General features: G+C 43.3%; 1 protein-coding gene across 1 annotated transcript in view; it reads right to left on the minus strand.

Moving 5' to 3' along the window:
- SND1 (staphylococcal nuclease and tudor domain containing 1) overlaps positions 1 to 22972 on the minus strand; it is a 2477133-nt gene that overhangs the window by 1444149 nt on the left and 1010012 nt on the right. Inside the window, exon 14 of the mRNA XM_069629563.1 lies at positions 21997 to 22069. Coding sequence (XP_069485664.1) covers positions 21997 to 22069 — 73 coding nt within the window. The remainder of the gene's footprint in view (positions 1 to 21996; positions 22070 to 22972) is intronic.

Genomic DNA, 22972 nt, shown 5'->3' on the forward strand with positions numbered 1-22972 from the left:
TAAAGTTTGAATGCAATCTTCCCTCCCCAAACAAGAAATGGGAAACGGACAGTTTTTACAATGACAATTGAAAATGGCTTTGTGAAACAATAAGTGGTCAAAAATCCTTAAATTGATAGAAATTCCTATGGGAGCAACACTAAACAGATTCTAACCAACATGAGCTACAATATGAGCACCAATACACACTTTAAACCAGAATGGAAGTTAACACTTTGAATGGGAAAAGACGTGTAAAACTTATGCAAAAATGCGAATTCGTGCCTAAATTTCACTATGCGATTTTTAATAAAAACGGGTCAACTAAACCGTTTCGCAAGACTGTTTTTGGTAGAGGATGAAGCTACAGGTCTTAGGTTTGAAATGAAGTCTCTAGCTAGAAAATTTAAGAAATTATGCAAGTTTTAATGAAGCATTTCTGAAAAAAAATAGAACAGAGAAAAGCAGAAATTCGCTTTTAAAAATGACATTGGTTTTATTTAAACTATATTAATGACTAAGAAAAAGAGAATGCTACCCGTGAATCTCCACAGTTACGCATGGCCGCTTGTAACTCTTGGCGTGGCGGATACTACGTTTTATTGATGGGAATTACTTCGGGATTGTAAACAGGGTTGCAGAATGGTTCTGACAAGGTTAAAGATGGGATAGGTTGAAATGGTGATAGGACAAGGCAAATATACTATGTGTCACTAGTATTCCTATCAATACTTAAAGTACACTGTAATTTAAGATTGGACCATCAGGTTCTGGTCATCACGAATCAGTCTACAGGCAGCAGGGCACCTCTGGTGAAATTGCATCAGCTGGGTGGTTCTGGTCAATTGGACGGCACCTCAGACTGGATTGGATCGGCCCTTCTGGTCACTGGACACTGTAGGTTAGCGTGATAGCGAGTTTAGCAGGCAAGCCTGGATGGTAGCAAGCCAAACTGTATCAGAATTATTTCCCTTTGAGATGGTTTCAGGATTTGGGCCTAGCTGAAAAGAGTTCAGCAAATGCTGGGCCTTGGTTTTGCAAAGTAGTGTGGCATCAGGACAAGGTGAAAAGTTCTGGAACAGGATCAGAGAGTCACGCGGAAATCAGGATGTAGTCAGGAATCAGTGTGTGGTAAAGTTCCTGTATTTATCATGCCAAATGACATCACCAAGTTTATGGTAGGACAGAATTGCAAAGTACATCCCCACGGCTGTGATAGGTCAAAGGCACTTGCCTCTTTCTGGTTGGAAGTCAGAAAAAGCTGTCATGTTATGATGTTATTTGGGAACTCCCACAATGATTTGGACTTTTGCACAAATATGCATTTCTATAATTATGCCCTCTAATAAAATTGGACACATACATTACATATTTTGTGAGTTATCCTTGCATCTACCTCCTATCTCAGTGAAAGCGGTCTTTGTCGTTCTGTGAAATTGTCAATTTTAATCTTAACGGTTTGGCCTAACAATTCCTAATTCAGTACATATCTGGGCAATCACTTCTAGAACATGGGTATACAATATTATATTTGCAGCATCAATAGTCTTGCGACAATTATTCTTATTGTGTAACTTTGGTTCCTTATGTAGTACAGGGTTCACTCACGTCTTCACAGAAACAGCATAGATTTATAACTACCAATGTTTAGATTTGTCCTCCTTCATGGGGCAAAGTTAAAGGTTTTCAAAGCTTAATCACAAATAGGCATTTTAAACAACAAATATCGTTCAGCAGTTTTTCTTCTTTCAACTGGCAACAGCTGTCAAATTCCTTTGATCAGGGTCGGGGTCTAGAGGGAAGTCTCCTAACCCTCACCTGAAGGGATCAGTGCTCAGCCTGCCATTGTCCTGGGCTGGGCCCTAGACAAATGTCTAATCAGTTCATTGTTGTCAATATGCGAGAACCTCCTGCAGCAATTAAGCCTTCCTCTTAGCAGTGCATTGTCAACATGAAGTGTCATCTTTCCCAGGCTGGGCACTGTCAAGTCAGAATTAATAATTTCATTAACTCCAGGATGGGTTTTGACTTTAGGATTCACCTAAATCTTACATTTAAAACATATAAAAATGAACACAGTTTGTAGGGGATTTTGACATTTAAAGAATTATGCCCCTCACAAAAACATGCTTTTAAACAGGCAATTTTTGCACTTCTTCATGGAAAAAGTACATTTAAACTGAATCCTTTACATCAGAGTTTCCTCTGCAGCAACATTTTATTCAGCACCAGTTCTTCATTTAAGTGCTGAGATTTGTTTGCAGTCCGGAAGTAAGTATCCAGCCTTTGCTTGTTTCTCTGCACAGCTGACATGGTTACATGTTTTGCCATCTTTAGCCACATTATTCCTGTAGAACTGAAAGAAATGGTGCTGGGCTGCCTTTTTCATGAAGTAAATTTCTTGGCTTCTATCAGTCAATGAGGCCCGGCTTCTCTGGCCACACAGGATGATCTGTACCCTTTTAATTTCAATGGTTCACTGGTAAATGAATTGATCTAGTGCCAAAACAGCACTTTAAAGGTTGCAAAGCTGCATTTTAAAAGGCATTTACGGTTTTTAGCCCAATTCTGTAGCCTTGCTGCATGTTAAATGTAACATCACCCACTGGCAGTCTGTCGTCCTTCATAATATGTATAATTGTTTGCATTGTAGGGGGTAGAGTTTGTGCATCCTACATGGTAGGTTGGGTAAAAGGAGTCATAAGAAGGGGGATACCGCTTCTCACCCTTTGGTGTCCCATTTTGACTCCCTGAGTGTCAGGTCTGAGGATAGGTTGATGGATCAGGGAACTGGGTTTAGGTGAATTGTGAAAGAAATTAATAAATAATATGTTGTTTTAATGTGTCTGTCGGTTGTTGATCTTGACTTCAATTCATCAGAGTGCTAACTCCCCAAACCAACATGGTGGAAGTAATGCTGATTCCTGATTGGAAGTTTCATGAACTTTAGACCTTTCATACAATTCTAAACTGCCTTTCATTGTTCACCTTCAAGAAGCAAGGTCCTGTTTTGTTAAAGTTCCTGTTTCAAGGACTTTTATGAAATTCTGGTGGAGACTACAGTGAGAATTATTATTCCTTAAGATCCCGATCTGCGTGGGACAAGCTCAGCTGTAAACTTGGTGGGAGCGCTGCGTTTTCATAAGCAGGAGAAAAGTTATTCAACTCATCTTTTTAATTCTGTTAGGTATTTATATAGTTTAGGTACTTTGATCCGTTTTAAAAAAAAGAAAGAAATATTTTGTTCCTGATCTTCAATTGTTATTTCTTTTTACAAACTGAACTTCAAGAAACTGTTTCTATATTAGTTTTTTATAACACCACTCTAAAGACTTCAAAATTCTGCTTGTTTAACTGGTGCTTGGTGAGAACAGTCTAGTGGCAATGATTAATGATCCGATGCCGTGCTAGAAGGAAGAAGCGTTTGTTTTATTTATTGCGCAGTTTCAATTGATCAGCGTTGCTTCGTTGACATACATTTCCTTCCACGCATGCGCGAAGAAATAGTGTATGTGTTTGTCTCCCGCGTCTCGTATCTGATCTGATTTTCAGTTGGATTCAGATGCAGTACGAGTACGCGAAGGAAGACAACTTGAGGAAAACCTTTCGTTTGAACTGAAAACAAAGTATTGTTCAGTCCGGTAGAGTTTCAGAAATCAATCGCATTATCGATCTCTGTGCATTCGCATTATAAGCTCGTTGCGTTTTGAAGGCTGAGTGCAGGAAGCTTGTGAATGAACTCAATTATAATGCGCATGAGTACAGCCAGCATTTGAACGTACAATTAATGTGCATGAGTAAAGAAAGTAAAGCCAGTATTAGAACGTTATAATAATGCGCAAGAGGCATAAGAAGTAAAGACAGTAATTGAATTCAATTGTAGTGTGCTTGTGCACAGAATACACAAACTTCATAAATATTTACGTGTCTGAATATATGAACACTAAGGTTATTTATGAAAAGTTTATCTGAAGAAGGTTGGCTTGGTTTAATTCATTATTTTGAGCAATACAGTAAAAGAACAAAGGAAGATGTCTTTCTTTTCAACTTCTAATTTTTTCAACAAGAATTTATTTATAATTATTAATTGACATTTCGAATGAGAATCTAGACTGTACAAGATACTTGTTCTTTAAAACTATGGCCTTCTCTATTTATTTTGGAACCAGAACTTTCAATCTCCAAGTAATTAATGGAGATTAGACCAGGTATGGGTTTTAGTTTTGAAGTTTTGGTATTTACACAGAAGTGATTTAAATGAATGTTTTATTTAACAAACATTAATGTTTCCCTCTACAGATTGCAGTCCACCAGAAGTAGGCGTCCGTCGTTTGTTATTTTCTCCACTTCCCCTTTTCCCTTAGGAGTGTTAGTTCTTCAACAGGGTTAAAGGCAGTTGTTGATCTAACATTCTTGAGGGATCTGTGGGGCTCAGCATCTCCTGCAGACTTCGAAGATCGGACCGGACACTGAGAACCCCCATCCAGGTGATCCTCCCTCACTGGTCCACCCTCAGGAGCTAGGATTCAATAGCGATGGCCGTCTCTGGACCACCTGGATGACAGATACCCCCCCCCGGGGACTAGTCAGGGAGACACCTTCAGGGTTCTTGCAGGAGCTGTGCCTTTTTTTAATCCCCAGGTGAACCCCAAAAGGACCTTGAACTCATTCTCAGAGGTAGCACGCTCATGAGACCGGACAGTCCTTGATGAGACATGACTGCACCTGGGGCCGAGTCAGAAGCCTACTCCTCCTTGAACCACACCACCAACTTGCAATAGCAGTCCCGCTTGGTCTTCGCTGGGAATCCACTGCTTATCTCACATCCATCTTAATTGTGGTCTGGATGCAGACAATACAGGCACTCGAGATGCCGGTCCTCAACCCAGATTTTCAGGTCACACTTCTCACAGGCCATAAAGCGACTTCTCTTGACGGCCTCAGAATTCGCCATGGTGTGATGTAGGCCCAAGCCTAGGCCTTTCGAAAAATGTGCAGAGAAGATCAGACAATGGAAGTAGATCTTTGACGAGAACAGGTCCCTGCTGGCAGTAGTTCATTGCAACGGTCGACAATGAAAAGAATCTGAAAAACGATCAAAAGTTATCCACAAATCAAAATCACAGTTCGAGGAGCAAAGTGAGAGGACTCTCAAAACTGAAACATGCAGTCAAAATCTGAAGATGGCCACCAGGAGTGGAGCTTAAGGAGACTACTGTCATTGGATGGGGGCGGTATGACCCAAAACAGTGATTGGTTATAGAGCCCAGCAGTTTTCAGGCTAAAGCAAACTGCTTTCTTTTTTACCGAGGATTTCAAGTCGGACAACAGGAAATATTCATGAGCATGTGAATCCATGCAAGACCCCATGCTGAAGAAGAGAGCAGACATCAGTTTCTCGGTTCCTTGGGGGGAAGATCAGAGAAGAGACAGGGAGAAGGCAGCTGCCTGGAGGAGGGCAGACTTGTGGATGAACCTGAAGCAAACCAAGGGTTGAAAGGAGACCAAATAGACCCTGATAACTGAAGACAAGAACTATGAGCTACTAGACTCTGGCAGCCCTGGAGAAGCAGTTTGGTCAGAGGTCATAAGCACCTCCCAAAAGCAGGATGAATTCGGTGGGGACAGTCCTAAACTTTTCACAGCATACACCTGCAGCAGAACCAACGAGGAAAAGGAACGGCAAACATGCAGGAATAATACGGACTGCATGGCAAGAACTATACTAGGGGTGTGGGTGCACACTGTTGGGTGTTCTGACCCACGTTTGGACTATTATGCTACAACATTTGGTGCTGTGGGCTTAGGAAATCCAAGATGGCCGAAAAAGCCCATATGTGCGCCAGAATCTATGAAAACCACGCAGTTTGTGCGCACACCAAAATGGTCGCCTGACTTGCCACCCCCCGGTGCGGGTGTGCTGGGTCAGAAGAGCCATGAGTGAAATGGGGTGCCAAAGAGAAAAGCAGCATTGCCTGTTCGCTAGAAAGCACTTTAAAAATCACCCTTTGTTTCTCTGAAGGCAAGCTCAGAATGCCCATTTCAAACATTGCAGAATATCCAACAATCTCACTGAACACCAGCAGACATTTGACAGAATAAAGTCTTGTGGGCATACAAAATCTGGAAAGAGGATGAGCCTAAAATAATGTTCATCGCAAAACTGGCTGAGCTGTGGATTTCAGCAGTTTAAGTAAATTTGGACTGAAAGACACTAAAAATCTAAATGTTTAAAAGAAATGAGTGACCTACTTTTGAGTGTCACATAGGTTTCAATTGTTTAAATGTCATAGTTTTAAACTTAGAATCAGCATTCTAGCTGCATGTGTAAACATTGTTAGTTTATTTGAATGCAGAAAACCGGGTAACTAGAAGTGACATTTTATCTGAAACCTGGCTTAAGGAAACTGAATTCTGCTTGACATCTACCCCCACATGAGTTGAAACCTGCTCAGCCACTCTTCCCCTTGCCAAAAGGAGTTGTCACCTCTCTGATTAGATTAGGGGTGGAGCAGCTACAGGGAGTTGAACAAAGGCCTGTCCAGGGCCCAGGCAGATGGTTTATTAGGGGGACCGTAAAATAGCTTCCTCTTGGCAGAAGCTGGGAGGGGCAGGGTCTCTGAGCTTGGCAGAAACTGGATAAACTGGTTTCTACACCATGTGACCTGGGAAACCACACCCCTTTGGGGCCAGAACATAAATCTAAAAAGATGGATCATTCATAGAGCGGACTTGTGAACATTTTATAAGTGATATCATTATTCTTGTGATTTTTCTGTGCACATTTGAAGACGTGTTAGGACCCGGTGGTATGTTCAGGGGGGGTTTTAGCGGAAAAGAAGATATTACTCTAAATGTATGTATGTTAAAAATCTGACACTCCACCACCTAATGCCCACATGCTTTGCGAACATTTGTGTAAATGCGGGGACAAATCCAATATTGGTAACCCGACCAAAAAGTGAAATATGTTGCCATTTTTTAACCCAAGCCCCCAGGAAGAGCAGAGTTTGAACAGGGTATATCTCATGTGATATGTGATGGGTGCATGTAATTTCAAACCACTGTGTATCTATGAAATATGTCTTTTTGGTCAAATATAGATTTGTGTGCAATTTGACAGGGGAGTGTCCTTTCTACAGGCCATATAATGACATCGCTCTGACACTCCACTTCTTTTCCCCAATCAAGAGAGAAAGGAAAGCTTGACCAATGGGCTAGTGGAGAGGGGTAGGGCCTAGAAAGCTAGCCTCTCCACCCACTTTCAAAACACATAAAAGCAGACAGTCAGGACAGATAGGGACATTCTATTCCATCTGCTGCGGGACGCTCTGCCGGGAAAATCCATACTTTACCTCCATCAACCTCCAGAGAGCCAACACAGAGACTTCAATCTATCCACCTTCAGAGACCAAGACTTTACTTCAGAATTGGTAGCAGAGAGGTCAACTACAAGCTAAATCCCTCTTTTGCAGGTCTCAAATCATTGTAAACTATTCACAGCCAGGCGAGCTGTTTGAATTCTTTGCAAGAACTCTTGCCATTTGCCAGAAAGCAGTGTTGTATCCAGAGAAAGCTGTGCAGAAAGATCCAGAAGCAGTGCTGTACCCAGAGAAAGCAGAGCAGTATCCAGAACCATAGGCCAGAGATCGAGTGACCCAGACCGCTGTTAGCAGAACCAGAGAGCTGACTCAGATCACTGTGAAGTGCCGAGACCAGAACCGGAGTCCAGTCCGAAAACCTGACCAGATCCGTGGCGAGGCCTATTTCTAAATATATTGTGAGTACCTAGCAGAACTGTGCAGAACTGTGCAGAACCAATCTCTTAATTAAAATAATATAATTCAATCTATTTTAATCTAACCAGAACTGCCTCCTAACTGTCACCTGTCATTTGCAAAGCTGTCACCTGTCATTTTCTATCTGCAAGCTGTAACCTGACTTTTATCCGAAAAACTACCTTTATTTAATCATCCGTATCTCTGGAACCGTTTGGGCTAGGAACTTGGTTTAACTTTCCTCTGAAAGCTTAGAATCTCAGCCTTTCAACAAGCTTAGAACCGACTTGCTACTCCGTATACTTCTGCCGTGATCACGATTCTCGCACTCGCGAATTTTACCGCGATTTGCGATTTGGTTAAAAATCCAGCCACGTGTGAAAACAGCAGCTTCATTGCTTTCCTTTGCCAAAAATTCGTTTAACCTGCTAGTTACTCCTAGATCCTTGCTAAAGTGAGCCTGAACTCATCCCAAGTATATTTCACTCACCCTGAACCTCCTAAAGGGAATTAAAACCATTTTCAGCATATTTCTCACTGCATTGTCACCATATTCAAAGCATTTTGCCTGTGTTTCAAAACTCCTATCTGTTGTATAAGCTGCTGGGGGGGAATTGAACTGAATTCTATTTGATTGCATTCCTAAGAACTGTGTCATCTTCATCTCCTTACAGTGCATAAAAGGGGGGGGGGGGGTGAATTGTCCAAGAAAGTGATTACATTGTCTTTTGCTGAAATCCTATCAAATTATTTTCTGTACTGCATTTCATTCCACATTGCATCCATTTGAAACCATAAAAGTATTGTTGCTATCGTATCCATCCTATAACCACTCATTCATTATAAAGAAGTGTGCTAGTGCCGGACTATCCATTATTGATTACTGCTCAGATTAAGTGTGATATTCAATTATTAATTTATTATAAAGTGTGATATATATATTGTTTAAATTATCAAATAAACCGTTTAAACTTGCAAAACAGAACTACTTCGTGGCTCAGTGGGGTCAGGGGGATTCCAAGAGAGGGGTGTTATATAGGGGTAGTCATCCAGAACGCATGAACTGGACGTAAAGATATATCAATAAGGCTTTCCATTCAGTATCCCAGACTAGGCATTGACTTAGCTGTAGTGTTGAATTGAATCCTCTTACAACACCTATAACGCTGGTTTAACACGAACGTCTAGGGGAGATCTGTTGAGAACCCTGGAAAAAGCAAAGGCCAAGGAACGACCAGTTGGGGAACATGAACAAAGCGAAGGTCAAGACAAGTTCTGTAAGAAGGCAGAACCAAGCCAAGGCCTGATAGAAACCCTGAAGCAAACCAGGGGCTGGAATAGGTCTGCTGTGAATCCTGGTCCATCAAAAGATTGGGGAAGACCGGCTATTGCAATGAAAATCTCTAGGACAAAAAAAGTCGATGGGACTACTTTTGTGAGATCGAAAAAGAGCATGCAGTTGAAAAGACCACTAGTTTAGGACTGTGGGAGAGGTCTTCAAAGAGCACAGTGAAAACAGAGGTCAGGGGAACAAGACCAGACTTTGCAATTGCTACAAGAACCTCCCCAGAGATACTTTGTTGATTGTATTACGCAAGGGTGGAGTTAAATAAGTTTGTGACTTTACTTTGGGCCAAATCCTTGGAGCATTTACGGTTTAAGAATGGGGAAGCCTGGAGGTGAAAGACTTCTTAAGTTTGGGTATTGGAACACTACATTGGGCTTCTTTTTTAAATACTCTTTTGTAGAATGGGGTGTCTCCAGGAGAGACAAAGACTTGCTAGAATGGGTTATGAACTATCATTTAGGACAAAATCAAAAAACAATACTCTCCCTCTAGACCACTTCGCTCCTCTGGCACCAACTCTGTGTGTAAATCGTTTTGCTAAAAAGAGGGCAGTGGGTCAGGCACTTTCCTCTGCGGGCTCCCTCCTTTGGAATAGCCCCCACAACCCCCTGCACCGTAGGCAGGATATTCTCAAATTCCAGAAGCTCCATAAGACTTTCCTCTTTTCCTCCTCCTCCTCTCCTATGCTAATCCCAGTTGCTGAATCAGTGTCCTTGGTCCTTATGCATCTTCGGAAGCCTCGACTTCCCACACCAATTCTTCCCAGCTTCTGTCTATCCACAGCACTTTGCATCTGCACACCCTCTGTTCTGGAGACTCGCTCTTAAACCTCACAGGGCCCACGCTGTTTAGCTCTCAACACTCCTAGCACTTCGTCCATGGCTCACGGACAAGCTTGAACTCCCCAACACATAACCCCCTCTTCCCTCTTCCTTTCTGCACTTGCACATTCTGCATACTCACAAGGCATAGTAGGTTCATCCCTCTCCCTCTAGCCCTTCTGTTCTTAATATTGGGTTGTAATGCATTTCCCACCCTCCCTCCCCTGTGGGCGCTTGAAACAGTATATTCTTATTGTATAAGCATCTTACAAGCAAATAAGTAAGGTGCCCAGCATGTGTAAGAATCTGAGTTTAAAAGTAAACCGTGGAGAGGAGTTGTCAATATAAACAGGGATAAACATTCCAAGTAGCAAGCTACTAGCCAGGTATGAAAATGCACTCGCCCCTGCAGTTCTCCGCATGCACAAAGGGATCCATGTGATTTCCTCGCAGCAGTTTGATTGAAGCCCATTTGTTCGAATGTTGGCCAACGCATTTTAATGCAAAAAAAAAATGCAGGGGGGAGAACCCCGCCTTCCTAAATATTTTAACCCAACCACTCGTCTCTTCCCCATCTATATTTTGCTATAAAATACAGAGCAAGTTCGCTGCAAGCAAACTGGCCTGCGAGGAAATGCAGTATTTCCTGCACAGAGAATAATTTCTAATTCAGAAAGTCACTTAATCGTGTTGAGTGAAAATGTTGGAGGATGGCTTTAAAAAAATATTTGCAATGGTTTTCCTTAGAACCTGTAGGTGTTCATCTAATCCCTATAACTGAGATCTACTTTAAAATGACCACCTAACTTGAACCATAGCACATGGTTCATGTGCCATGATGACAAGGCATAGCACAAGTGTATACTTTTTCCACATTTGCATTATTTTGTCACAAGCTATTTCATAAACTTAAGTAAAATGCCTTTTCTTAATTGAGCTCATTTTATATGGCAACCATTCACATGGTTTAACGGCATAGTGTAGCGTGCGTCCGGAACAACTAACGCAACAGGAGGGAAACGAACCGCACATTGGCCAACAAAAAGATCCCAAATTATTGTTGCAGCCACCTCTGGCCTGATAATGACAGGTCAACTCGTCATTCTAGAGAAACAGCCGACAAGGATAGGACGGTAACCAAATGAGGCCGTAACAAAGCAAGCTTAGCATGGTCAGACGGGATCCACAAGATAGCTTAAAGGCAGGAACCGTTGTGATTTTATACAGTAATTGGGATGCAACGTCTGGCTGTAAGCTGGCAGACCTCCATCTGACCAGGGACAGGAGGTGAGCAGGAGGAGTAATGTATGACCTGGCCTGCTCATTCCTTTTGTCAACGAGATGCAATTTGCAAACCTTTAGAGCAAAGCGTGAAAAGGAAGACGAAATTATTATTTTTTTTTTTTTTTAAAAAGACAGCCAGGCAGGTACCTCTGATTGAATCTGCGGGTAGATAAAAAAAAAAGCACAAAAGCAGACACTAGCTGGGCATGAGATATGGCTTTAGGTGTTGTAGAGGGGATTTTGAAAGTGGCATCTCAACTGGCGTACATCGCTCCAAGTGGAAGCATAACCCTGTTATAGGAGCATTTTGATGGATGACTAAGGGACGAAAACAATCAGGCTGGAAATCGAGGGCCTTTCAATAATAGGACTGCTGGCTGGCTCGTCCTTATAAACCTGATGCAAACAGTCAGATGAGTGGGAGCAAAGAGCAGAATTGACAAAAAGTTTCAATACTCGCCAAATACATAAGATCTATTTAAGGCACAACTAAGCCGCATGAAAATGATCTCTATTCTGAAGCATGCCTATAATCAATATGTACAATTCCGAAGGAAGCCTTTTTAAAACAAACTCAATACTAATTGGTTCAAACCCTAGCCTAGATCACAGTTCCCTGGATGCGGTGCTTCATAGCAAATTGCTCTCATTGTAATGGTCTTACAAACACGGGCAACAATGCCAGACTATGGGTCCACACACAGTGGAAAGTAAACTTGCTAACAAGCCATAGGGAGGCCATGGTTGGTTAATTCTCTTTTCAGATCCCAGGAGTCGGAGTGGAGTTTTGCTTCTCTAGGCCGGGTCCAAACAGGGTTCTAAATTCAACCTTAAACTGAGCTTGCAATGCCTGGAGGCAATGAGACAAAAGAATACTATTAATCACCGATTACCGATTGATTGCGGCAGAGCTCAGCTCACTTGCTTTGTGAAACATTGGCGTCCAACATTCTAAGAGGAGATTTAACATTTTTGATGAGCAGAAAATTGGCGAGTACAATTTTAATTTCTTGTGGAATAGCGGGTGGAAACCGTGCTGTTTCAGTGGCAGGATTTGTAGCCTGCGCGTTGCACACCGATCCAAGCACATCACTAGAACAGGCTAGACTTGTTTTAATTGACTTTTTAGTTTATTTTTACTATGGATTAGGTTATATCAAACAGCACTTGAGACGATTCTCACTTTCATGCCATGTGTGGTAATGGCTCGAAGATCTGGCTGCATAAGTTAAGCAGCTCCTTCAGTTACATAGGCCACACCTCTTACATGTTACTCAGATACCTGCGCTTCTTAGGCAGAGCCAGTGACCCAAGTTTGCACCCCTCAATATGGTTTTGTGACCTTAGGACATCCACTTTCTCATTCCCTTCCATTTAAAGCACTGTACTTCTTTCCTGGCAGTGACGGAGGGATGCAATCTCTCTCATGGTTGAAAAGCGCACTACTGAACAAATCTGCTTACATGGTTAAGGAAGGCACAACGTGTATGCTACTTGCATGTAGAACTCTAAGCTGTGCTGGATTTCGGGTACCGTTCTAGTGCAACGGGGTTGGTAAGAAACCACAGCTTCCCAATTCCTAATGCAAGGGACCACGTCCTTTATGTATAGACATGTGGTCATTGCCTTAAAAACAAACATTTGCAAGTCAAATCACCCACCAGTCAAATGTGGTATTGTCAATGGGGACAAGGGAACAGTTGACCAAGGTCACGACAGCTTTTTATTAGTTCCTGGTCAGCAGTATTCATGAAGGGGTACTTAACCTTTTCCCATGGTTAGTAAAGTGTCTTCAAGAAGGTTCGCGGCAGCCTGGTGTTAAACCATTGATCGACATCCCGATTTTGTGTGATGGTTGTTTTCTCAACGTGCTCATTCCGATTACTAGAAAATTCTAATAAGCCAAGAAGGCCAGCGTGCCTTGAAACACTTGTGTATAGACACATTATAAATGCCATAGCATTTTATATCCAACCCCCCCCTCTAACCCCCTCGCCCAGCCTCCCAAACCCCTTCCCTCCCACCCCTCAAAATCACTGCCTGGTACGCACAACTCCCGACAAACACACAGCACTCCAGCAGTCAATTAAAACCGCAGGCGGACGCCATGTGAAGAACATCTGAGGCGCCAAGTAAAGGAAGGAGGAGCATGGTCATTTCCTGCTAGACAGGCTGGTTAGCCGGAATATGTTTGGGGAATGGGAAGGGACTTTTGGGCGTAGGGATAAATAATTGGAAATGTACATGTCCTGATTATCTCACCCAAACACGACTGTCTAGCAATTACCCCCTCTGCCAGAGAACAGATTATTGCGTTGCATAGCACATTCAACACGTGACTGACTAGGCCTGTGGGAGATTTTTCCCAAATCTTCCCTGCAACCTCACTCGCGCCTACTTGGACCGTCCTAACCTACCTGCCTTCTCCAACAAAGTCCATTGAAGTAGCTTCAGGGCATGCTCTAGGGCATTTTTTGATGCAACACGAATAACCTCATCTACTCGGGCACAGCTTAATACGTCTTGGTAGGACAATACAGATTGGTGCAATCTCTCTCATCTCCATCCCTTTCTCAGACACTGCGTTCCCTTTTAGCACATTAAAACGGCCTCTCATGACCGTTAAGTGCTATAGAACCATTGATGATGTTTAAAGGGCAGAACTAGCTTGTGAGCAGTGGAGCGCTGTACAGTGTGATATTTACCAATCGTTCTGCATGCCACAGGCATGTCATATAGCAAATTGATAGGAAATGGGGTCGCTCTCCTTGCAACAGGACAAGGAACGTCAGTGGGTTTCCTTTTAAAATCACGCAATGTGCAGACTGCCATAGGACATGAAAGACCACAGACAACACACAACAGCCCAAGCAACGACCCCTCCTCATTCACAGTGATCTATTAAGTATGCAGAAAGATACCCTATGCCCTAAACTGTGTGTGGGATAACACCGTCTGAATTGCTCTGACCTATCGGGAGCCACAAGTCCATATCGACAGTGAAAATAAAAATGGAGGAAACTGCAAGGAACACAACACATCAGACCGACTACTAGGCTAAGAATGGTGAAGGGGAATTCTAAAATTCGGTGGCTGCTGAAGCGGTCTCTGCTGCCAAACAAGCCAAGTTCTCCAGATCGCCATACTGCAGGCCTTGAAGATGGGAGGATGGCAACTGCACACCAAAAAGATTCAGCATTCCCAGAACGTGTCGTTATCCAACATTAATAAGTGCACCAAACGGGCACAGGATGTAGTGTAGGCTGCGGAATACCTGATGCTGGAGTCAATCTGCGTCGCTTTCCAACTAAATTCTCAGGCTCCATGAAGCGCAAAGTGAACTGGACAACCAGGTGGCAATATCAGAATCCAGTTCTGAACTATTGGCATGCGCCTCTAGTCTGGTGTATTCTGCCCATTGTCTACATTTAGGAAGAGTAATAACTTGCTCAGAAGACAAACCTCCTGTATCAGAATTAACACAAAAAAAAAAAAAAAAAAGAGAACCCGATTAGGGTACAGTACACCTTTTGAGGGTGTAGGCCCTACTATTAGGTACTACATATTTTGTATCGCACAAGGGCAGAGCAGTTTTTTTTATTATCAGTGTTTCAACAACACTAAATGTGTCTGCTAGCACTGTCCCTAGGAAGAAGCACACCCTATCCCTGTAGGCTAGTGCTATCCCTAGGCCAGAGCTTCGGCGCCACCTATCTAATAGGAAAGGGCAGAGAGAATCTATCCCGTCTCTACAATGCATAGCGTTTCAACAGGATTAAAAAAAGGTTGAGCCATGTCTGTTTACAGTATGAACATTTCAAGGAGGAAGCATTTTCTTACAGCTATGTGCCATTTTCTTTACTCACCCCAGTGAAGTGTGTGCACACAGTGCAGGTCCGTTGGTGGCGTGTGGCTCAACATACATGAAAAGGTTAAAAGAATTGTTTCATAGTGTCAAAGAGATCAACTCAAAAGGAACCAGAAGGCTATTGTGCTGGTTAACCATGGCTATGGTTCCAGTTTTATTCTGCTCTGACCAGTTTGGTCTGACAATTATCAGTTATGTGTCTGTAACACAGACATAGAAAATGTAGTTAACGTATACCGTATTGCCAAGTCCCTTCAGGGATATCGTGCAAAAGAAGGGTCAACCGGTTTCGATGACGTGTTGAGTGCAGTCATCTTCTTCAGGACCTGTGTGTTTAAAGCATGCTCCCAATCACGATGTCCATCAGATAGGATGGGGCGTCCATGCCCGACCTCAGGCCCCAGCTCGAGCGTATCCATGTGGGCTAGAGGAGCAGTCCTTTCCTTGATGGTTCGTCTCACTTATTTCTGCGTTACAAATGTTGACGTCAGGTGGAGTGCCTTGCTCGATCAAAGGTTCTTGCTGCCGCAGCTTGACTTGCGCGTGCAGTCAAACACTGGTTGCAGAATTATCCAAACCTCTGACAGAGGACTTTGAACATCAATGGCAGAAGACCACAAAAACCTCACAATGCCACCAATTTCTCCCAGACTTGAGATATTTTCTAAAACTCCAGATTATGACAGACATGAAGTCTGACTCTTTTTTGCAAAGATCCAGGCGGCCGAACAATCCTGAGCATTTAGCCGACTTGCAAGGCTGATGCAGAGATTCCAAGCGATCCTTTGTCCTGGGTACTAAACCACGGCTTGAGCAATACCCTAACATTAATTAGCACCCTGCACTGGGAAGCCAGTCAATCAGGAGGCCAGGAAAGCATGCCGAAATGGCTGATCTCAGCGATCTGAGGGCCGGTGCAGCCACCCGCTCACCATCTCCCCTCCTTTGCGTTTTCCCCCCCATATCCTCTCCCCACTTACCTTATTGCGGCGGCGAGTGCCGCGGAGGCAAGGGCCACTGCCGCTCCTTTCGCTCTACCCCACTTGGACGCCATTGAAAAGGAGGAGGGGCTCCGTACAGCCCCGTCTTCACATTTCATGGTGGCCATCTTTGAACAGTCTTTTCTTTTCCGAGATGCAACCCGTTGATGGAAAGGAAATCCTTTAACTTAGCCCTGTTCCAGAGGCTGGAACAGGTGTTAGCATCCCAGGATCCTAGGTTAAAGGCCAGAGGGAAGTGCAGGCCTTTAAATCAGGGCTCTGGGCGGTTTCACCTGGTCCAGCCTTGGAATGGGTGCTTAACGCTATATGATTAGCATAGAATTATGCTGCCATTTCACCTTATCCAAGGGACACACTAATCCAGAATCTGGTTGGGCGGGTTGGGGGAGTCGGGATGGGGCGATGACCAAACCTCTCATAATCCCACTGTTGAAAGAAGTAGTTTAATGTTTTGGAACAATGGGTAAGTATTCTGGACTGGCCTTTATCTGAACCACTGATTTTATGTACCTGGTCCATCTAGAGCTGGAGAAAAAAGGTAACTTGATAAGTGTGACGAACCTTTGAATGTCGTGCCTTCATCCTTAGGGGAGCCCCTTCTCATGTGGCCAGAGTGGGGGAGGCTGCTACCCGATAATCCCCAGGGGTGGTACTCCACAGGAGGCTCACATGGGTGGGAGGTCCTCCTGTGGGAGGAGGGACGCCCATCACGGGAGAAGGCGGTGTATCCCTCTGACACAATGGCAGTTCTGGGAAGAGGGCAAGTGCAATGAGGATCAATGCTGAGAACCAAGACATGAGCTCTAGTCGTTCGAATCGACTGATCCGCTGGAATTCAAATCAGGAGAGGGAACAGAACTATGGTGTCTTCTACCTCTCAGCAGGGACTGGGAGCTCGGCAGGCTATGTGATGGAAGTCAGACCAGAGAAGCAGACGGAGACAGAAGAGTTTTCTACAAAAGGTCAGATAGGATAAGCCTAAACAGATAATACATGAATTCAGTTTCACAAACATTACTATTGGAAACATGAAAAAAGCCCAACAAAAAAAGAAATGGCTAATTTGGATGGGGCATCCCTCCTAGAGAGTTAAGGTGTGCCTATGGTACTACTTCAAGAAAAGCTGGCTCTCAAAGCCACCAGGAGCAGTATCTAGTGTTTCCATCGTAAAGGTTTCCAACGAAACCTTTTTCATCGAAACATATCCATCAAAAATATATGCATCGAATGCATATATGTGTAGGGTAAAGGGTTAATTTTTGTTGGGGTGGGTTTTTAAGGGTAAAAAACAAGGGGTTGAACGGGGAACCCCAAAAAAATAAAAAGCATTTGATGCTAATATTGTCGATGGATATGTTTCGATGCAAAAAGCTTCCGTTGGAAAGTTTTCATTGGAAAGACCATAAACCACCATGAGCACAGTTGTATTGTCTGGAACCAGAATTTCAAAAGAGAACACATAGCTGTGCACTGTGCATGGGTGCCCTCCATGTCCAAAAATTCTACGAGTACCTACTTTATGCCTGCACAAATCCATTGCTTAAAGCATGCTGACCTTAAAAGCCACAGAATACTAGTAACTGATATTTTTTTAGACATGCACACCAACATTCAAATCCCCTTTTCGGGCAATAAATTGGGCGCTGCTCAACTCATGATCCTCCTTAGTGGCATCTCAAGGACACGGCTCCCACGCAGACCCTGCCGATCAAGCAGGAAGGCAAGGCTGCGCACGCGTGGGAAAACCAAGTCACCTTAATTATACTGGCAGGCCTGTCGCATACACTGTCAGTTCTGCATACACCAACATACATCAAACTCTGCAAATGCTGACAGTCAACTAACTGAATGAGATCAATCTGGCGAGAAAACTATTAAAGATTAAAAAAGATTAGGAAAGCTTCATAAAATTGTGATACATTGCCCTTGCGTGCTGCGAGCCAAGTCTCATCGGATGGAGATGTGATTACTGCTGTGGGTTGTCAAAGCAGAGGGATCCCGAGCAGGAAAAGGCAGCTCTCTTGAAGCACCTTACCAGGATTACAACCACTATGTAGGAGGTTGGTTCACTGTGCAGTCTTACTCAACCCCTCCAGGCCAATGGCTGCCTGGTTCACCAAATTAAATAGTGTTCAGTACAGCAATGGTCAATTATATCAAGTGTGTTAAAATAATGCACATCGCCCCAATCCGCATCAACTGGACACCTCTGGCCTAACGCTCAACTTGACAAAATGAGATCCTGGACAAATCAATGTGCATTATTAAGCCACAGCAAAAGAGTAAAAGCAACAACGTGTTTTTTACATCGTCAATGGAACGCTTGCTGATTAGCAAATCTGAAAGGTTGATGTTCAAGGAAGGAATGCTGAAAATGAGTATGCAAAAAGTGGCAAGAGCCTAGACAAGGCAGTGTCACCATTTTAAGACACGCAATCTGTGACTCCCGGTGTACATTTCAGTCCGGAGAATTTAACAGCATGAGGAAAGTAAATGAACGTGTGCAACGTTACCTGCTAAATCGGCAGATTAGATATCAGATCATTTTGCAGCTCAAACTAACCGTATGCAAATTAAATGGCCTGAACGAAGCACAATTGGGAACCGTGCAATGGTTTCTAAAAGATAATACCGCAAACGTCAAAACTATTCATAGGTGGGATGGTGGCTGGTGAGCGTGAAGGCAGTGGGTAGTTTGTGTTTTTTGCCTGGGACAATTAGTTTGCAACCTGCTTTTCATACAACAGTGTTGGTCAAAGATGTAATTTGCTGAGTTTATGAACTTTCTGGGCACCAGATAATCAGCTGTATTCCGCAAAAATCGAGCAAACAAAATGAAGCTTGAGCCGCCTTTGTAAGGTTCTTTCACATTCTCTCCTACTGTGCGTGAGAGAATGCTGTGCATCGTAGCTTGGGCGGGTAGGCTCTCTATGGCGCACAGTGACCTCAGCCATGTGACGTTGTGCTGTCTCTTTTCCAATCTCTTCTAAGCCCTGTGCTTATTTTCTTTTACCAAGTTTCTCATGACACAGCTTCTCTATCAGCATATGTATTTCTGTCACACCCGGTTTCTCTGCCCTCCTATTATAAAGGACATTATAGGGCTCTAACACCCTCAACATTGCTCCAACAACAGTGATCCGTATTTGTAGGCCACTCCAGGCTAGACCCACTGATTGCTACTGTGACAGGGTACTTCCCTGTAGAGTCCTTAAATTAGGGCTACGCAGCCATCATCTTTGGCAACATCATTTTTCAGATGCCCTTCTGGAGCAAGGCTCGCCCCATTAGCTCTAGTGACAAGGACCCTCTTGTTCAGCGCCCCTTGTAGGCACCAATATGGCATTAGTCATGACTCCTCATAATTCCCATACCAGTGTTCTCCCCACACTAGGTCTATAGTGAAAGGGGGCCCATTCTGTAAAGTACCTCATCTGACAGGCCCTGGCTTTGTAGCACCAGACCAAGGGGACACCCGCAAGTGTCCCTCTTTAACAGGGTTCTGCTCCACCGGCACCCTCCTTTTGGGGCCCTACAACCTTATCTTTCCACTCTACTCTGTGGCCCCGCCCCTGCCATCATAAAGGGGTCTCCAAGTTATGGTCTTGGATTTCACCCCCCATCCTGGTGTCGTTGAGCTCATTGGGGAAAATTGACCTGCCAAATGCATTATGGAACTTGTAATCTGTTTCTTCAACGGAACACAGCAAGTACTACCTTTAAGCTTCGCTCATTAAAAAAAATATATATGTTTGCACACACGTGAAGCAACATGAACTGTTTGAAAGGAGCTCGGAGTAGCAAGAATGAAAATCACAGCTCGATAGCCATGAAGGTCCATTTACTTTTAAGGTAGTGGTGGTGGTACGGGCAGCAATGGCCTTCACTTAGTGAGAGGCATGGTTTGTTGCCACAGCGTTGGAGGACCAGAGGTTCGCAGCCTCACTTAGGAAGCGAGCAGCTCAAGGGGTTGCGGGTTTGATCCTCCTCACCAATGATCTACTTTTTCCTTCCCTTATGGCACAGTATATTAGCACACTCTGGGCACTATTGCATCCAAGATTGCTTTTATTAAAGGAAATATATTAATTCTGAGACCGAAAAAAAGACTACACCAAGCATTTAAAATATTGGAAACACCCAATAAGCATCTATTATACAATGACATGAAGTTCAAAATGAAAAAAATATATACGCCTGTTAATAAATCGAAATCCTGATGGGATCCTGTGACATACAAAGCCTTGAGGATTTGCCACCAAGAGTGCTAGAGTCCTCCCAAAAGAGAGCGACTTGTTGTGAGGAAAGTGCAAATAAACCAACCAAATAGCTAATGGGGAGAGGCTGTTGCTACGAGTGTTAAATGATGGCCTTGCAGAATGAGCGCCAGTTGACACCACTTGGCAGGAAGTCACTTTGTATTAAGGAAAAATATTTTTTCTTTTACAGCAGTGAAACAGAAGTTCAAATCCACCCCCTATGGTTTCTCCCGAAGCTCCAAAGTCAAGGTCTTAATTTTGTTGGTTAAGTAGTGAAATAATCTTTTCTACAACTGATAGTTTTATTTTGTATTAATTGTAGGGCATTTGCATGCTATTTTAAGTCACAAAAAGGACAGAGGGGTTTCAAACTGCTCAAAGCTGCTCCTTTCTCCCGGAATATAATGCCCAATCCCATATACTATCAATGTTCTGGTCCCTAAGCCATACCAGCATTTGTGAGCTTAAACGTAGCACAGTACTCAACAATGCGCCTGGCACATCTTGGGATTGCTCCAAATGCCTACACGGCAGGACAGTAGATAAAGCAAACGTGTTTGGTTAGGCTACAACTTTACACATAGGCTGTGCAGTTGGAATCGACAGCCACATCATGGAGAAGTGGCTAGTGTTCATTTAGCTATATTGACAATAGGCGTAAAAATAAACATGCAAGGTGCTAGTTGTTGAGATTCAAACTCTAGTATTGCAGAAAAGGGTGTGATGTACGTCAAACGATATTAGAAATGTCAATGGGCTACTACTATACTAATGATAAGACACGAACATATACAGCAGACTGCCTCATCAAGATTGGCTTCAAATAAGCTATGTCACAAACAATGCTATTGAATCCCACAAACGAAGTGATTGGAAAATAAGGCATGCACCAGTCTCAATGACCATCACAGGTGAATCACTGAAAATTTCAAATCATTTGGCATTCAAGCAATGAAACCACACAATTTAGGAAATCCAGGCCCCTCATTGTGAAGGGCTCTGTAAACCAAGTTAAACACGGGTGTCATGGTGGAGCCGAAGTTCACCCCGGTCAGTTTACTTGTGTTTCACAAGGCGAAGTTCACCCCAATCAGTTTACTTGTGTTTCACAAGGCGAAGTTCACCCCGATCAGTTTACCTGTGTTTCACAAGGCTAGCTGCAAAATCCTTTTCCAGAGCACATTATCAAAAATGCACCAGTTCTAAGACAATTGGAGCAACCTAAGCACATTTCATGTTATGTAGGGGTATCAGTCAATTTTCACACCAGTGTGAAAACACGCAAACAGCTTCAGAGAAAGACAACTAGTGAAGCACCACTTGACTGAATTATCTCGGTTATCAAAGGTTCAAATCTTGCAATTATCCAGAATAATGATTGGTATGGAGGGAAGCGTGCAGAGAGGGTGTCAAGGGGTGGAGGGGGATACTAACAATTTCTCTTACATTTCTAGGATGAAGTGTGGAGAATGGCACCTTACATCTGTCTCACAATATTACTAGCCCCACCACCTTCCTCTATGAATAACTGCAGCTTGATAAACAATCCCATAGTCTGATCATCTTTTCTACTATCCAGTTTCCTAGTGTATTCACTCCCACACAACTTCTTCCATTAGAACTCTCCACTACAGTGACCTTTAGGAGGAATGTCTTACCCCAGAGACGTCTGCCACACGGTGGATGGGAACCTCCTTCTTGCTATGCAGTCCTTTTCCATTCTTGATGGCCCTGTGAAGGAAAAAGAAAAAGAAGAGGTCAGCTACAGGCCCTACCAAGGAACACATACCCCAATCAAATATGCATCTCATTTTTGACATGGAACACCAAGGAATCTTTGGCCAACTTAATCTTAATGATTGTTGTGCCAGCACCATAGAAAACCTAGGAAGGACAGCATCAATGAGAAGGACACAATGCAACACATGCTGCACTGGGCATCTGATACAAGGAAGATTGGTAGCAATGGCATAGGTTTCCTTTTACAGTATCAAACAATGTTAACAGAAAGAACTACAATTATATGAGTCTGTAGAATTTTTAAAAGTATGCATTCAGCATTAGCCCAGTAAATATGTATTAGAATATTTTGCAGCCATACATAATGTAAGGGTGTAGAGGTATTAGACTGACCAAGAGGTGGAAATGTTTTGGTTATAAAGTTTTATTGAGCTTTGCAAAAACATACGTATCCCAAACTATGAGGGGTTTCCCTGCCTCAACCGGAAACTAATGGTGTCAGAATGTCCTTGTCCAAAACCTAGTTCTATCCCTTACACTTAACATAAGAATGCTAAAGAAAGTTTTCCACCAGGAGAATAGCTCTTCTCCTGGTATTTGGCATAGTTAAGTCAAAAGTCCAGGCGAATGTCTCCCTTCTCCTGGCACAGATCAACCACACAAGATCTTCAACCAGGAGAATGCCGGGTACACTATTTCTCTTTACAAAAAGGCACAAACCGGGGGGAATGGCTCCCTTCTCCTGATGTTCTACTGCTTACAATTTTAGTTCAGCTTTCAGATTCTTTACCAGGTGAATGACTCCCTTCCCCTGGCTTTCGGCACAAAACGTGCCATCTTCTTAGGGCCTGCAACTCAACAATTCATCCAGCCTCTTCTCCCAGGTTCATTCAG

Source organism: Ambystoma mexicanum, chromosome 12, assembly GCF_040938575.1.
Source record: "Ambystoma mexicanum isolate Mex_15411 chromosome 12, UKY_AmexF1_1, whole genome shotgun sequence".
Classification (NCBI taxonomy): domain Eukaryota; kingdom Metazoa; phylum Chordata; class Amphibia; order Caudata; family Ambystomatidae; genus Ambystoma; species Ambystoma mexicanum.